General features: G+C 36.1%; 1 protein-coding gene across 4 annotated transcripts in view; it reads left to right on the forward strand.

Annotated features, from left to right (window-relative positions):
• The window catches only part of PPP3CC (protein phosphatase 3 catalytic subunit gamma), an 81318-nt gene that overhangs the window by 58292 nt on the left and 5198 nt on the right, over nt 1–17828 (forward strand). For 2 of the 4 annotated variants that reach the window (XM_043453090.1, XM_043453093.1), the window contains exons 9-13: nt 1008–1133; nt 2063–2134; nt 12457–12483; nt 13368–13449; nt 14097–14194. In XM_043453090.1, coding sequence (XP_043309025.1) covers nt 1008–1133; nt 2063–2134; nt 12457–12483; nt 13368–13449; nt 14097–14194 — 405 coding nt within the window. The remainder of the gene's footprint in view (nt 1–1007; nt 1134–2062; nt 2135–12456; nt 12484–13367; nt 13450–14096; nt 14195–17828) is intronic. The other 2 variants (XM_043453091.1, XM_043453094.1) reach the window with 1 other exon arrangement.

Consider the following 17828-nt stretch of genomic DNA (forward strand, 5'->3'; position numbering starts at 1 on the left):
GAAAATAATGGGACATGTACATTGTAACCAGTATTAGAAGCTTCTTAAAAGCTGAAAATCCTGTTTTCATATATTTATTTAATAATATATGGTAAACATTTTAAATATTCAGTGACTTAAAAATTTGAGAATACTAGGGTATCTATAATAAGCAAAGAGACAGGGATCAGGAGATGACCTATACCTGTCATTTCTAGAGAACTGTTGTACCCTATTCTATTTATGATCACAGTAAGAATAATTTAATAGAATAATGCAGAATAATGCAAACCACATTGCATTGCTGGTGATGCAAACTAAGGGAATGGATTTTTAAAAAATTTTAAGTATAAAGAGAATCAATTTGGTACCAAAGTATGTGTGTGTGCAATATATGTATATGAACCGGTTAATATTAAACATTTAAAGTGTGAGCAGTATACTGACTGTGTATAGGAGAGATGGACAATTTTTATTCACATATTGTGTGCAGAAGTGATTTAATCTACTTGGAACCTTGTTAAACTGCTCCAAGTTTACCATCTATTTGCATTCCCCACTATGAATTAATAACTGCTATGTTATAAACTCCTAGAGAGTTTATAAAATCTTTGGCCCTGGCTAATGACTAGGAAAACAGGCTGTGTTCATTTAATGAGAAATGTTTGCCATCAAAGGAAAGTTGTAATTGTAACCATTTGGCCTATAAATGGAAATCATGATGAAATTTTTCTCATGTGGAATCTGAGATTTCTATAGATAGTTACCATGCAAGACCTTTGAAGTCTCAGAGCTTAAGTTTCTTTTGTACTTTTATTATATGAGCTCTTCAGGTAACTTTGTTCTTTGGGATAATTCTTAAAAGAATAAACTGTACAACATGCTGTAAGATTTTCCATGTGTCCTAAATTTATAAATGGAAAGTCAGTTCCTGAAATCTGGGTAGTAGGTACACAGCTGTATACAGTATACCATTTACCATGTCCTGTTCCTCCGTGCCAGATATTTTTCTTCTTTTTCCTTTTTAGCTGCTGTGTTAAAATATGAAAACAACGTCATGAATATCAGGCAGTTTAACTGTTCTCCACACCCTTACTGGCTTCCAAACTTCATGGATGTTTTCACGTGGTCTTTGCCATTTGTTGGGGAAAAAGGTAAGAGAACTAAGACAGGGACCATCAGTTATCCTAACTAGTGACACCCTGCTACTTGCATGCATTCCCTGATGGTTCAGAAGAGTTTTTCTTAAAGTTATCAGAAGTGTTTTCCGTTTTCATTGTTCTCTACAGAGTTTTAAGTGGCGCTTAATTGGATTTTAAATTATAATTCTAGTTGATTGTGATTTTCTTTTTCTAAGCATCAATTTAAAATAGCTGTCCTTGTATGATCAAGATGTTAGAATAACAAGTAACAGTAAAAATAACCTTTCCTTCTGTGATAAAGAGACTTAAATGGGAAGATTTATCCTTAGAATTCTATTTATGCGTCTATACAAATAAGCTTCCCAGGTGGCACAGTGGTTAAGAATCCTCCTGCCAATGCAGGAGATGCAGGTTCGATCCCTGGGTCTGGAAGATCCCTGGAGAAGGAAATGGCAACCCGCTCCAGTATTCCTGCCTGGAAAATTCCATGGACAGAGCCATCTGGAGGGCTACAGTCCATGGGGTCATAAAGAGTCGGACAAGAGTGACTGAGCACCAGCAAATGAGCAGTGCAAATCTGTGAGTCTGTTGTACGTCGGCCTGGTGGCTTACTGTCTTTGTGAAATGGGAGGGAATCTTCTGGGTGTGTCAGTGTAGAAAAGTCTAAACTGGCAGCAGTCTAAAATGAAATCAAGTTGTTAAGCATTAGAATCTTCAAAGACTCTGTGCTTTAACTGGAACAAGTAATCTTCCCCCAAGTCTGTATAAACTTGAAGGTCTACATTAATGCTGCTCCTTAAGCTACTCTGAATAGCAAAACAATCAATCATTTTTATCTGTGTTTATTTAATATATATATGTTTGTTTATATATCCACATCCTTTTAGAGAAAGTGCCTTATTAATTACACAAATTTTGGACTATTTTGTCTTGTCATTTAGTCACAGAGATGCTGGTTAACATTCTCAACATATGCTCTGATGATGAATTGATTTCTGATGATGAACTTGAAGGTAAACTTGCCTTTTCCTTCTCTGAACTAGAAACAAAGAACTTTTGGTTTGCGTTTTAGTTTGTTTTGGAGAATTTTCTTTGCCTTAGTAAAAAATAATTGTGTTTGTTGTAGAAAAATAAAATTTGAAAAATACAGGAAACCACGAATAAGGGGAAAAAGTTACCAGTAATCCTACCATCTCATAGATACCCACTGTTAACATCGTGATATAAATACTGTTATTAGCATCTTTTTCTCCTCTTTTTTTCTTTTTAACAAAAATGAAGTCATGTGATAGCATCACATACATTTACTGGTATTTTTGTAGACTAATTTTCAATGGCTACATAGTTGTCCATGTTGGTTACTGTTTGTTTTAACCAATCCTCTGCTGATGGATTTTGGATTTTTTCCAACTTTTTTCTTTTACCACTCCACAGTTTTGAAAATTTTTATAGATAAATCCTTGCATATTCTGTCCAACAATCAACGTTTATTTTATGCCTTATATGTGCCAAGAACTATATAGGTCCTTGCTCTCAATAAGCTTGTATTCTAGTGGTGAGAAAAACAAACAATAAAGCCAGATGTTGACATGTGGTATGAAAGAATGGAAAGCACTATTAGGAAATGAAAAATAATACTTTCTTGATTATTTCCATAGGATAGATTTCTAGAAATTGAAAATCTGTGTCAATCAGTACTTACAATTTTAATTTAGACACAGATCACCTGGAAAGGCTGTAACAGTTCACATTTGTCATGTGCAACATGTAGGTCACAGTGCTCTCTTAAATACTACTTATTTTAATTTTTATAGTCTGGTGTGTTTTTTAATTTAAAATTCTATTTTTATGATGACTAATGAGCATTTTTTTCTTGTGCTTGTTGACCTCCTTTATTTCTTTTTTGTGAGCTGTCAATTCATGCATTTTCCCCTTTTGTACTGTTACATGCTTGTTTGTTTTTCTTCTTATTGGCCTGAGAGATTTTTATATAGTTACATTTTGTTTATGTAGCCAAGTATTTTTTTTTCCTAGTATTTTGTGAGAGGTTTGATTTTAAACATAGATCCTAACTCATCTGAGAACGCAGGAGATTCTGAAAAGATGGTGGCACCTTAGCATAAACCTCTTGACTGCCTCATTCTCTCCAAGCTTATACTAAGGTGATTCACTCAGCTGTTAGGATGAAGTATCTGTGTTGTGAAGAAAGCCCAGCTTACTTTGAGAATATAGACGAAAGTCCTGCACATACTTAGGCTTCAAATTCCACATTGAAGGTGCAGAGCAGATGGAGCATAACTATGTTTACCTTTATGAATGGGATAGGAGATCACTGCAGGGAACCAGTTCTTGTGAAAATAGTGCAGCCAAGTGAAAATTAAAACAAAGAATTCAAGTTAGGAAAGAATGAAATATGTAGGAAATAGATCTAGTAAATTTTATATTTTAATCTAAGTGGAAATTATTGTGAACTCTCTTGTATGTATTAACGCTATTATATGTATCCTTATAATGCTATATTATATGTATTGTAAGGATAAGATTCCTAAATTATACCAAAAATTATATATGGGAATATTTATCAAAGTATCATATATAGTAGCAAAAGATTCAAATATCACAATATCCCTCAGAGGAGAGCAGGGTAAGTCAATTATGATATATTCATATGGTAGATTGTCAACATAGAGTTAGATTATTTCCTTGCTGTAAGCCTCCTTTCCTTCCCACTTCTCTTCTAGTTAGTTCCTATTCAACTTACTGCCACTTCATCATGGAAGGTATTTCTGATCTCCCAGACTAGACCTAACACACCTGACCTGTTCTCACATCAATGGTGCTAACTTCTTAGCATTTGATAGAGTTATAATTTTGCATTTATTTATACTGTTAATATATATATGTTGTTACAAGTCACTCAACAGGGACTTGAGTGATGAGGACAAAATTAGTTTTTGCTTACCATTATCACCTCAAAACCAAGTATAGTAGGTGAATGAGCAAAGTAGGCAAATATTTGTTGAGTTAGATTGAATAGTATGAAGTACAGCCATTAAAAAGTGAAAAAATGAAGTAGAGCTATTGGTGCTGATACGGAAAGTGTGCTAGATATTAAGTACAAAAGTAAATGTATAGAATCTTCTAATTTCCTTTTTCTTTAACAAAGTGTGTGGCTATAAACTGATACAGGCTTTAAAAAATTTTTTTTCTGAAGGGAGATAAAGAATAATGTTTTAGGTTAAGCTGGTGAATTGAACATACTTCTAAATCCATTCCTTCCTGAAACCACACTAAAATTACAATTTTGGTTTTATCCAAATGATATAAAAGCTAAGAATTTTTGCTTTAATAATGCCAGACAGTTCAAACCAAGCCTGACTCTTAAGACAAGTAGAAAAGCTAGACAAAATATTTTAAAAAGTTGCTTCAGAGGCATTCAGAAAGCCAAGGAAGTGAAAAAAAATTACCAAGTAGAGATCTGGGGAAAAGCATACACCCAGAGAGGTAAGACATTTGGTAACATTTGGGACTAATTTTCTCCTAAACACATTCATGAATTTCAAAAGTGGGGGCTAAGAGACTGACCAGCCCTCTTGATAGAAGCTAAGAAAGTTGGGAGTTCATGACTTGTCAAAAATGGATAGAGTGCGGTTAAGCTTCTGCTGATTGGTTTTGGGCCCCTAAAGCTTGTATCTGTGTAAGAGTAAGGATGAACTAGAAATATAATTCCCTGAAAGGGACTATCCTCGATCATTTCCATCTCTGAAATTTAAATAAGGTAGTCCCAAGCATCTGGCAAAAGCAAACCTTTTCAGACTAAGGTAGCATTATATAGAACCTTAAACTACTGAAGTTTTTCAAATATAATACATGGCTCACAACCAAAAATAAGTAGATATATGAGAAGACATAACAACACGAGTGAAAATGAGCAGAAGGAGTGAGAAATAAAAAGTCCCGTAAGTTCTTCAAACGTTAGCTTTATCAGACCAAGCTTTAAAATCACTGTGCTAAAAAATTAAACAAGGCTAACTATGTTCAAGAATATAAAAGACTGAATTAAAAATTTTGACAGAGAACTGTGAATTATAAAAAAACAGTGTAGCAGAGCTGATAAAGCACCAAAAGAAAATTCCAAGAATGAAAAATAAAAAAACTTAACAGATGAATTAATAGAAGACTCAATAAAGCTAAACAGAGAATAAATGAAGTAGAATATAGGTCAGAAGGAACAACCTAGAATACATCACAAAGAGAAAGAGTAAAATACTCAGAAAAAGTGTAAGACATGGAAGACACAGTGAACAGATATCAGCTGTGTGTTTGGAATCAATCTTAGGAGAGAGAGAGGATGGGGTACAACCAGTATTTGAAGAGATAATGGATAAACGTTTTTTAGTACTGATTAGTTAAGCCGCGGATTGAAGAAGTCCCCCAAACCAAAGCAGAATGAATACAAAGAAAATAATATCTAAGTACATCACAGTAAAAGTGCTTCAGATGAAAGACAAAGAAAAAGATCTTAATTAGACCAGGGGGAAAAAAGATTACTTTCAAAAGAGAACAGTTAAACTGACAGTATATTCTTAATGGAAACAATGGAAGGAGGAAACCATGGACTAACATATTCAAAGCACTGAAAGATAATAATTGCTACACCTAGAATTCTATACCTAGCAGAAATAGCCTTTAAAAATGAAGAAATAAGCACTCTTCAGGTATTCCTCCCTGTAAACGCTATACTAAAAGAAATACCAGGAGACCCACACTAAATGAAATTCTAAAGAATGTTACTCGAACAGAAGGAAAATACCAGATGGAAGCTTGGAGAGTCAGGAAGAAATAACGAGAATAGTAGAAAATACGTAAATGGGTAAATAAAATGAATGTAGACCTTATTAAACAATCATAATAATGTTTTACTGAATTTAAAAGACAATTAAAATATATGACAATAGTAGTTGGCAGTGGGATAGAATTAAAGTGTTTGAGGACTTTATATTATCTGGGGAAGCTGGGGGGAAGTACCTGTTAACATTATATTTTGATAAGTAAGAGATGCATGGTGTAATATGCAGAGTAATTTTCAAGAAGAGAGAGTTTTTTTTAAAAAGTGTGTAATCTTTAAATTATAGGGGGAACATGACTATAATAAAAAAATAGTCTAGATGGCAAGAAAGGAGGGAAGGTACTTATAACACTAGGGCAAAGAGGATAAATAAATGATGATAAATATGTCAGCAACCTCATTACATGTAAATAGATAAGATTGTCAGGTAAGATTAAACAAAAGAAAACACTGTATGATGTTTTATAAGAGATAAAACATAAAGATACAGAAAATTTGAAAGTAAAAGAAGAATATAGTCTACTAACCAAAGAAAAGCTGTTGCAGATAGATTAATATTACATGAAATAGGGACTTCCCTAGTAGTCCAGTGGCTAACACTCTATGCTTCTAGCACAGCGTGCCTGGCTTTGATCCCTGGCCAGGGAACTAGATCTCACATGCTACAGTTAAGAGTTCTCATGCTGTAAAAAAGATCATTGATCCCATGTGCTGCAACTAAGACTCAGTACAGCCAAATAAATAAATAAAAATAAATACTGAAAAATTACATGAAATAAACTTTAAAACAAAAAGATGAAAAATTTTTGTAAAATGGCTTCATAATATATAAAGCAAAGATTAACCAAAGTACAGTGAGAAATAGAAATGTCCACAGTGATAGTGGGAGAATTTAACAAATATTTTTCAGGAATTGGCAGAAATAAGCAGACAAACAAAACTAAAAATGTTGTAGAAAATTAGAATGCAAATAATAAACTTGACCTACTAGACTGACTCAGCAGACATGCACTTGAGCAAACTGTGGGAGCTAGTGAAGGACAGGGAAGCTGGGTGTGCTGTAGTTCATGGGGTCACAAAGAGCTGGACACAACTTCGTGGCAGAACAATCGACATGTAAAGAGAAAGCGTCTAACATACCTGCTATACCTTCTTTTCAAACAGACATGAACACTTATAAAACTTGACCTTTACAAAAAATGTTCTGGGTTAAGAGCAAGTTTCACGTGTCAAAGCATTAAAATCACAATGACTATATTCTGCCTGTATGCAGATAAGATATAAGTCAATACAAAAAGATAACTAGAAACCACCGTGTTTTAGGAAATTTTAAAATATACTTAATTATCCAGCAGTCAAATCATAAATCACAATTAAAATTTGAAAATAAGTTGAACTGAAAATAAAAAGCAGTGCACATTGAAACCTGAGGCAGGCAGTGCCCCAGACGGGCGTGGGTTTGGCGTTGGAACCAGAACTTCAGCAGATGTTTGCTGTTGACAGCAGACAAGAGGAACTGAGTTATATTTGACCTGAAAGCAGCTGGATGGTCAGAATTAAGTGAGAGAGATGCCATCAACAAGGAGTTCTCTTTCAGAAATTTTAATCAGGCATCTGGCTTAGTGTCTCAAGTTACCTACAAGCAGAGAAGATGAATCATTACCTAGAATGGTTCAATGTGTACAACAAGGTCCATAGGCCTCTCACCTCACATTCTGTGGGAGACGGACCAAAAGGGATGTGAAACTGCCTAATTTTGTTGAAAAAGCAACTGCTTCTGTGTGATTGCTTCCAAAATGCATGTAAAGTTTTATACACATCTTAGCTACAGTGTATTTTGAAGGCAATTTACATGAACAAATTAAATTGTAAATTTAGTTGACCTTTATACCACATTTTGTAAAAATCAGTGCTTAAATACAAAATGATCCAAATTGAACAAAAATAAACAATAATGCTTGAGAGATGCATCTAACATCATACTTAGAGGAAAACTTATAGCCTCAGATGCATATGTTGGAAAAGAAGAAAGGTGAAAAATCAAAATCTGTCTCAAGAAATAAAGAGAAAAAGGGGCTAGCATATTAAACCTAAAGAAAGCAGGTGGAATGAAATAAAGAAGTTACGAGAAGCATAAGAAACAAAACGAAATACAGTATAGGGAATTCCCTGCTGGTCTAGTGGTTAGGGCTCTGCTTTTACTACCGAGGGACTGGGTTCAATCCTTGGTCGGGAAACTAAGATCCCACAAGCTATGCAGGGCACCCTTCAAAAACTAACTAAATAAATAAAATATAGGATAGGGGAGCAGTAAAACCAGAATGTACCCATTTCAGTCAAATTGATAAATCTCTGGTAAAAAAGACAAAAATAACTGATGACAGAACTGAAAAAGAAGACAACATTCATTTCCAATCCTACAGACATTAAGAAAATAACAAGAATAAGTTTATACCAGTAAAATTCAGAACTTAGATAAAATAGATTTCTAGAAAAATATAACTTACTCAAATAAGATGTTTGAAGATATCTTACTAATGTAAGATATTAATAATAGTGGAAACTAGGAGAGGGTGTATGGAAACTGTCTATGCTATCTTAACTTTTCTATACATCTAAAACTATTGAAAAGTAAAAAATATATATATTAAAAATCAGTCAACAGGGACTTCTCTGGCAGTTGAGTGGTTAAGACTCCATGCTCCCAAATCTGGAGGCACAAGCTTGATCCCTGGTTGGAAAACTAAGATCCTGCATGCTGCAGGCATGGTCAGAGTTTTTTTTAAAAAATCAATCAATTAATATAATTCACTGCATTAAGGGAAAAAATGGAGAAAAATCATTACCTCACCAGGTGTAGAAACCGCATTGGATAAGATTCATCCTTCATTTTACAATAGATCTCTTAAACTAGGTTTAGAAAGGAGTTCTTTAATCTGACAAATGTACCTGTGAAAACCTTAGCAAATATCATATGTGAAATATTGAAAGCTTCCCTTAGTGATTGGGAATAGACAAGGATGCCAGCTATCAAAACCTCTTTAAAATATCTTATTAGAAGTCGTAGCCAGTACAGTAAGGCAATAGAAAGAAAGGCAAGGTATAAAGATTGAGGAGGAAGGAACAAAGCGATAGTTATTTATAGATTTATAGATCATTATTTATATGATTATATATAGAGGAAATTTTAAAGTTTATAGATTATTTATTAGAATCAATAAACAGATGTAGCAGAGCTGCTGGATACAAAGTCAGAAAGCAAAAATCACTGTATTTCTATTTGCCAGCAACAAACAAAATGAAATTTTTAAAAAGATGCCATTGACAATATCACTCCTAGCAATAAATCTAACAAATAATGTGTGATACCTCTAAGCAACAAACTAAACCATTATTAGAGAAATTAAAGGACATCTAAATAAATAGAAATACCATGTTCATAGATTATTGGAAGATTCAATGTTATAAAGATATGTTACTCCCAAATTGATCTGCAGATTCAATACAAAGTCAAATATTAACAATTTGACCCTAAAATTTATATGGAACTTCTAAGGGTAGTTTCTGAAATTCATATGGGAATATTTAAGGTCAAAGAAGAAAGTAACTGGAATTATTAGCTCAAGGACAGAGGAGCAGTGAAACAGAGAATCCAGAAGCAGACCCACATGGATAGACACTTGATTTACACTAGAGGCATCTCTGCAAAGTAGTAGGGAAACGATGGTATTGGTATGGTTGAGGATATCTATTTGAGAAAAAAATTAAACCTAACCCCTACTCTAAACCCAAGAATAAATTCCAGATGGACTAACACATTCAAATATGATAGGCAAAACAATAAAGCTTCTAATATGTATTACATAGAATGCATTCATGACCTTGAAGTAGAGGAAAATTTCTTAAACAATACACAAAAAACACTAGCGATATAGGAAATTATTGGACTGCATTAGAAATTAGAGCTTGTGTTTATCAAAAGACTAAGTGTGTAAGGACAGCTACAGGGACTTCCCCAGTGGTCCAGTGGCTCCAGGACTCTGCACCCCCAGTGCCCGGGGGCCCGGCTTCTGTCCCTTGGAGGGAACTCGATCCCACATGCTGCAGCTAAGGAGTTCACATGCCACAACTAAGGATCCCACATGCTTCACTGAAGATCGAAAGCACAAATAAGACCTTTGGAGCAGCCAAATAAATGAATGTTTAAAAAAAAAGACAAGCTACAGAATGGGGGAGGATATTTGCTACAACCGAAAAACAGTTCACTTGCAGAATATATAAAAACTACAATGATCAATGAGGTGAGACTTGAATGAGCACTTCACAAAAGAGGATATCCAAATGGCCAATAAAAATATGAAAAGTTATTCAGCCACATTAGTCCTTTTGAAAATGCAGATTAAAACCACAATAGGTGATTCTGCATACCTACCAAAGTGGCTAAAATTAAACATGAATAACACCAAATGTTGACCAGAATGTATAGCAACAGGAATGCTCATATACTAAAGTATAAATGGATACATCCACTTTAGTAGATAATGCCAAACCATTATCCAAAGTTGAACATATACATACCTTATATCTGAGCAGTCTAACTCTAGGAATGTACTTAGCATAAATATGTGCAGCTAAGAGAAATACACCAGAATATTCATAGCAGCCGAATTAGCCAAAAGTTGAAATCAGCCCAGATGACCATTGACAGTGAAAAGGATAAATAGATTGTGGCATATTCTTATAGAGGAATTGTATGCAATAATGACAGTGAACTATAGGAGCAGGGGAAACATGGATGTATCTTAAAAACATAATGTTGAACAAGAGAAGCCAGACACAAAAATGCATTATTTGATTGTTCCAACTACATAACATTAAAAAGAAAATTTAAACTAGTGCTTCTGAAAACATGCTTAAATGGTAAAACTATAAAGAAGGGCAAGAAAGTGATTCCGATAGAAGTCAAGAGAACAATTTTCTTTTGGAAGAGGGAGACTGTTAATTACTAGGAGGGGCCCAAGTCGGGGGAAGTCTGTGGTGCTGGCAAGGTTCTGTTTATTGTCCTGGCTGGTTATGTGGCCATTTGTGTTTTAATAAAAAGCATTGAGTCTGCCTTTGTTTTATGTACTTTTCTGTAAGTTTATCATACTTCACAATAGAAGAGTTTTTTTTACCAAAGTTATAAGCCTACAAAAATGTAGAGATTTTTGTAGGAATTTTGGAAGCCAGGAAACAAATGAATTAGTATGACTAACTTGGCTGATTCAAGAAAGCTGAAGCCTGGCTTAGTAATGTAGAATGCTGAGTTCAGCACAGAATCTTCAAAAAGCAGAGGAATTGCTAGACTACACCAGTTGCTAGAATTGGGGACTATTGAGAAGAGGGAGATGGGCCCCTAGCTAAAATAAGTAGAGCAGGTAAAAGGTATTTGAAAGGCAGTTAAAGTCCTAGCTGTCTTTTCTCCCAAGACCAGAGGCTAATATCTAAAATAGTATAAACCAAAGAATTTCTGGACAGGGATACAGTTGAGGGCATCGATAACTTTGCCAAAAACAGGTAAATTAAGTAATCCCGCACATTCTCGGTGGTCTTCCCTGTGGCTCAAAGAATCCGCCTGCAATGCAGGAGAGCCGGATTCAATCTCTGGGTCAGAAAGATTGCCCTGGAGAGGGAAATGGCTATACTCACTCCAGTATTCTTGCCTGGGAAATCCCATGGACAGAGGCACCTGGTGGGCTACAGTCCATCGGGTCACTAAGAGTCGGACACAACTGAACAGCTAACACGCACACAGGCACATGTGCGCACGTTCTCAGTACTGATACAGAAAATTCCCTTAAAAAAAGACCCACCCTGGTCACTCCATGTACAGAAAGCTCCAAGTCAGCAGTCAACCGCCAACCGGTTCAGAAAGCTTTCTAGTCTGTCATTCTTAATGATGAGCAAACACCAAGGACTATGGGACTTCTCCGTAGAGTCTCTGAGACAACAGCAAAAAACAACCAAATAGATGAACTTGAGATTCTAAAGACTATATAAAATTTAAACATGGAAAAACTATAATATCTCCAGAAGGAGATGAGAAGATAATTGTGATCATCATACGAAAACATGATGCTCCATTCAGAAATGTATGCGCTGTTCATTCTATCCTTTGTTCATTGTTTTCAACATTGTTTATTACACAAATAATATCTTTTTTCCTTGTCTGATTTTATCTTCATGATCTGTGGGGATAGAATAAGATGGAAAATAAGAGATGTGAATTCATTTAAAACTTTGAAGACTCCATGCAAGAAGTCTGTAATTTAATATTCTATCATGATACCAAGGATGTCTCTTCTGAGCTGATAAAGATAATAGCCTGCTTCTCTCATTGCATCTCACTTTGATTTTGTTTTTCTCTCTCTTCCATGCAAACTTAAATTTCTCTTCCCATATTTCTATTTCCATCTCCTTGTTTCTTGGTGTCTCTTCTCCCTGAAGATCACTACATTTCAAGCTTTCAGAAAGGTATCTGAACAGAATGTGCTACGAGCTTAATACTCGCTGTCTGTCTCATCACGGTCTATTAATTAGACTTTTTTAGTTATAGTTGAATAATTTCAGACAGGCCCTCCCTCCTCCCTATTTTAATGTATACGTTTTCTCTGGCCCCTGCTGTGTGATCCTGCAGGGTTTTGAGAGCTGGGTGGGTGAGGAAGGAGAGGCCATCTTTCTTAGTTTCTGACTTTTGAATGCGGCCACCTGATGCATGCCTGGACACTGACTTCTGGTGTGTGAGCTGTTTCCTAAATCTGGTATGAGAAAAGGCCACAAAGTCTTCTGTTAACTTTTTTGATATTTTATAAAATACCTTACCCATCATCCTCATTTGTACTGCACCACTGTCTGTGGTTGGAAATAACTCACCAGTGTGTAAGTGAGGATGATAGAATGGAAGCAGCTCCTGCTCGATTCAGGAGAGTCAGCTATGTTCTGTGTTTCCATGTAGAAGACAACTGCTTAAGTCATCCCTTGCCATTTGGTTGACCAAGCCCTGCATCGTAAGGTGGCCCACAGCATTCTCAAGAGATATTTTTGCTGTAGTACCAACTGTCTTTGTTTATACGTATTTCATTCTTCACTGTGTTCTACCTTTCAGAAACACCAGTAAGTTCCTACCTTCAAAAATCTGCTCACTCTGTCCCTTTGGTGGCCCCTCCATTTTTTTTACTTCATCTTTATTTTTTTCTCCTGCTCCTTAAAACTTCCTGGGTTTTTTGTTTGTTTAGACAAACTTAGGCCTCGATTTCTTTGTTTAAAACCATTTCTTTAACTTAGAGGCACTTCACCCTGCATTTTTTTAAACCTGTTAACATATTCCTTTAGCTCACATATTGTTTGTATTCTCTAAGGAGGCACTACCGTCCGCAAGGAGATCATCAAGAATAAAATCAGAGCTATTGGGAAGATGGCACGGGTCTTTTCAATTCTTCGGTAAGGAGAAGTCTTGTCATTATGGTGTGCAATAATCATGTTTTGAGAGTGATTTAGAAGTTGATTTCAGATCGGTAGTTTTAGAATTGGAGTGTGGTATCGAAACTGGGTCTTTGGGTTGAATGCAGATTGAATCAGTCCTACATGTTAAAGTGACTAGAAACAATTCTGGCAAACATTTATTTGGTGTGAGCTTAGATACAGTGCAGTGAGTGCTAGTGATTTCATTCCAGTGATTTCTGGAGCTCAGTGGCCTCTGTTCACATCCTGGCCCTGTGTCTTCTCAGCCATGTCATCTTATGCCTCATTTTCTTGGCCTGTAAAAGATAATAGCAGGATCTGCCTTTTAAGGTTATTTGGAGGATTAAATAGGGTAATATATGCAAAACACAGATTAACACCTGACTATTAAGTGGCTCTAATTGAAAAGCAGGGCCTGGCTAATTGCTTTTTTTTTTGGCTAATTGCTTAAAGTTGAAATATGTACAGAAAACATCCGTTTTTGGAGTCAGGGAAGGGGTAGAAGAAGGAGTACCTATCCTCCATCTTTGTGCATCTTTTCTTGTCTTCTTTCAAGTATCTTTGTAGATACTGAGTGGTAGACACCCTGCCTGGCATTAACCCGGGGCTTTGATCTTCTTTTGCAGGGAAGAGAGTGAGAGTGTGCTAACTCTCAAGGGCCTGACTCCTACGGGGACACTCCCTTTGGGTGTCCTCTCAGGAGGAAAGCAGACCATTGAGACAGGTGAGTATGAGCAACGCTTCTTTCATGGAGTGTGGGCTCCTGTTATCCAGCATTAGTGTCAAATTGGAAATTAAGGCTCCTTTCAGTTAGTGGCACTGAAGCAATTGAATATCCATCTCTGGAGGGGAGAAAATGGATTGATCCTTCTCGCCATGTGCAAAAACTAAATCAAAATGAATTATAATTTAAATGTAAAAGATAAAAAAAGAACTTCCCAGAAAAAGATATGCAAACTAAGCATTGAGGAAGATAAAATTTTAAATATGACACAAAAAGCACTAACATTAAAAGAAAAAAATTAATGAATGAGTTTCATTAAGATTAAGAATGTCTGTTCACAGAAATTCATGACTAAAAAAGGGAAAAGACAAACTGTAAACTGAGAGATTTTTGTAGTACATATGTCTGACAAAGAACTTACATTCAGAGTCTTACAAAGAACTGCAACTCCATATGAAAAATACGAATGCTAATTTTTTTTAATGGTCAAAAAATTTTAACAGTACTTCGCAAAAGAGAGTATCAAAATGACCAAAAAGCATATGAAAATTAGATGCTTAAAATAGTTACTCTTCTGGGAAATGGATATAAAACCATGGTGAGATACCACTACACATCCTCTAGAATGGCTAAAATTTAAAAGTGCGACAATATCAAGTGTTGGTGAGTTTGTGGAGAACTAGATATATTTATTGCCAGTGCATTTGTAAATTGGTTCAACTACTTCAGAAAATTGTTGGGCAGTAAATCAAAACATTTGTCTACCCTATAACCAAGCAATAAAAATGTTATGAATCTATGCAAAAACATTATGAATACATGCAAAAAATATTCCACTTAATATTTATACAATGGAGTATTACTCAGCGATAAAGGTAACATCATGAATATATACCAAAAAATAATATTATAAATATATGGTTGAATCTCATGGATACCATGTTTAACTAAAAACACTAGATACAAAAGAACACAGACTGTTTGACTTGTATGATGTTCAGGAGCAGGCAGACGAACACTTCTGGGTGGGACCAAAGTGAGGGTGTGGGGCAGGGGCTGGCAGCTCTGGCCACAGCCATGGGGTACACAGCCTCATGATGCCTTCATCGTAAGGAACATGTTCCTGGGGCTTCATCAGCTTCCTGGAGCCCTGGTTCGTCCCTGAGGGTCCCAGCCAGGGAGTTATCATCCCCTTGTTGGTGACCTGGTCACTGAGCTGTTGTCTCTAGTCACGAAGAGATGTAAAATCACCTCAATACCCTGACCACCTTTCTTGATGTGCCTACTTTGGCCATCCACTGCCTTAAATATTCACAGCACATTGGAACGTCTTACTCTACAATGCAGTACAATTTTCCCTGTCACCTTTTCTCACCTTTTGACAAATTGTGTGCCTACTTAACGTAAACTGTACAAACTCCATAAAATGTTTGCGTACTCTACTGAGATAGAAAGACCCTGATGCTGGGAAAGATTGAAGGCAGGAGGAGAAGGGGATGACAGAGGATGAGATGGTTGGATGGCATCACCGACTCAATGGACATGAGTTTGAGCAGGCTCCAGGAGTTGGTGATGGACAGGGAAGCCTGGAGTGCTCCAGCCCATGGGGTCGCAAAGAGTCAGACACAACTGAGTGACTGAACTGAACTGAACTGAGACAGAAAGTGCTGTTCTTGGGGGTGGGGGAGAGCTTAAAAATATTAAATAATGAAGAAAAAAAAAAAAGGAAGTGCTCTTCTAGAAAAAAATACAATTAAAAAATAATAAAATGAAAAAAAAAAGTGCTATTTTTCTAAGAAAAATACTTGACTGTATTAAGAATACGTGACTGTGAAACCTGTGGATCTGAAGGCTGCTCCTGCCTGCTCACCACGTGAGCATCAGTGAGGGGTCTGAGAGCAGGACGGTGGGGCAGCCAGCAGGAGAACATGCTCAGCAGGAAGGTCTGTCCCACCAGGATTATGCCTGAGTGTATTTCAGGGTGACTTTACTTCTGCTGTCTTCTGGAATAAATTATTTTTCTGCTTTAAAAACAACAACAACTGGCAGACTCATAAATAGTAAAAGAAGTCAAAATGGCCCCTCTGGTGGGAGAATGTGGACCCAGAAAGGGCACGGGAGACTTTTGGAGTTGGAGTCATGTTCTCTATCACTGTTGGGATGGTAGTTACACAAGTGCATGCATATATATAAAGATGTATTAAGCAGTGCACTTCAGATCTGTGCATAGCATGTGCCTCACTTGTGTGCATTTTATATCTTAATTTGATGGGGGGGTGGCGGTTAAAGATCCTCAGTCAGAGGAGTTTGCCTCTTTGCCTGCAAACCATATCCTACAACAGTACCACAGTCGCCTCTTCAAACCATAATGTCAGCTCTGAAAATCACATGGGTGCTGACTTCCTAAGGAGAGGGCTTGATAGAACCCAGGAATGAAAAGGTTGATGTTTATCAAAATAAACAGATCTGGTCAAGCTGGGGGAAGAGACATGAGATCAGATCACTGGGTGACTAAATTCTAGGCTTGAAAACTGGAGTTGAATCATTAACAACTTAGAGTTCACTGCTTTTTTGCCTTTTTTTTTTTTTAATTGTTTCTACTTCAGTTTTTCTTTTTTCCTCTTCTCCTGTAGGAATACCTCTTATAGGAATTCTTTGTGTTTTGTGAATATTCCAAAAGGCTATTGATTCTTAGGAACAGCCTCGTTTCCCCATACTTTTTATAGGATTGGTTTCCTCTTTTCTCTTTCAAATCAAGTACTGAAATATTAGAGCTTATTTATGAGGAAGAATGAATATTTTCTCCTTAGAAGTATATAATTAATTTTCTTAGCTTTTGTGGTTTCATAGGAAGAATATTGTTTCTGATTGAATTTTTCCTCTCAAATGCACAGTTTCTTGTAAGCAAAATACTTTTCCATCATTCCTTCATTGTTAGTCATGTGAGATATTGCGAGCAACTCTGACAAGGCATTTTAGAGTTAATAGGAAGTAACATGGGTAAGGAAAAAAAGGAACATCCTATACATCCTTGCTTGAAACGTTTCGAAAATTTGCTGATCCACAAAGTTGTTTTAATCTGAATCAAATTTTTCTAGATCTTGATTTGAAGAAGTAAATCGGCAAATCTGGGATAAGTAACAGAATTTTATAGATGTGTTGTTTGGAGACTTGTTGTTTATAACCCTTAGTCTACCTTTTGTTCTCAGTCCCAAATATATGCAGTTTCTCTTCATTCCTGACTTGAATATGAATGTTTTAATCAATGTAAGATTGTTATTGATATAGCCCACTCCAGTATTCTTGCCTGGAGAATCCCAGGGACAGAGGAGCCTGGTGGGCTGCCATGTATGGGGTCCCACAGAGTAAGACATGACTGAAGCAACTTAGCAGCAGCATTGATACTCGAAAATTGATAGAAAGCTCAGGAATGTGTCAGAACATAAGTAAAGTTGCAGCAAACTTTTCAGAGCTTCTTATTCTCTCATTGATTTGCAAGAACTGAGTTAATTTTGTTATTTTCCCATCAGAGTCTTAGTTCCACAGGTTCAGTGACAAACGCACATTAGCTGAAAAGACCTTTTATTGTTCATATAACGTTACTTGGACAGCCTTCAGTGAACAAGGTCCCATC

This window comes from Cervus canadensis, chromosome 30 (genome assembly GCF_019320065.1).
Source record: "Cervus canadensis isolate Bull #8, Minnesota chromosome 30, ASM1932006v1, whole genome shotgun sequence".
NCBI classification, from domain to species: domain Eukaryota; kingdom Metazoa; phylum Chordata; class Mammalia; order Artiodactyla; family Cervidae; genus Cervus; species Cervus canadensis.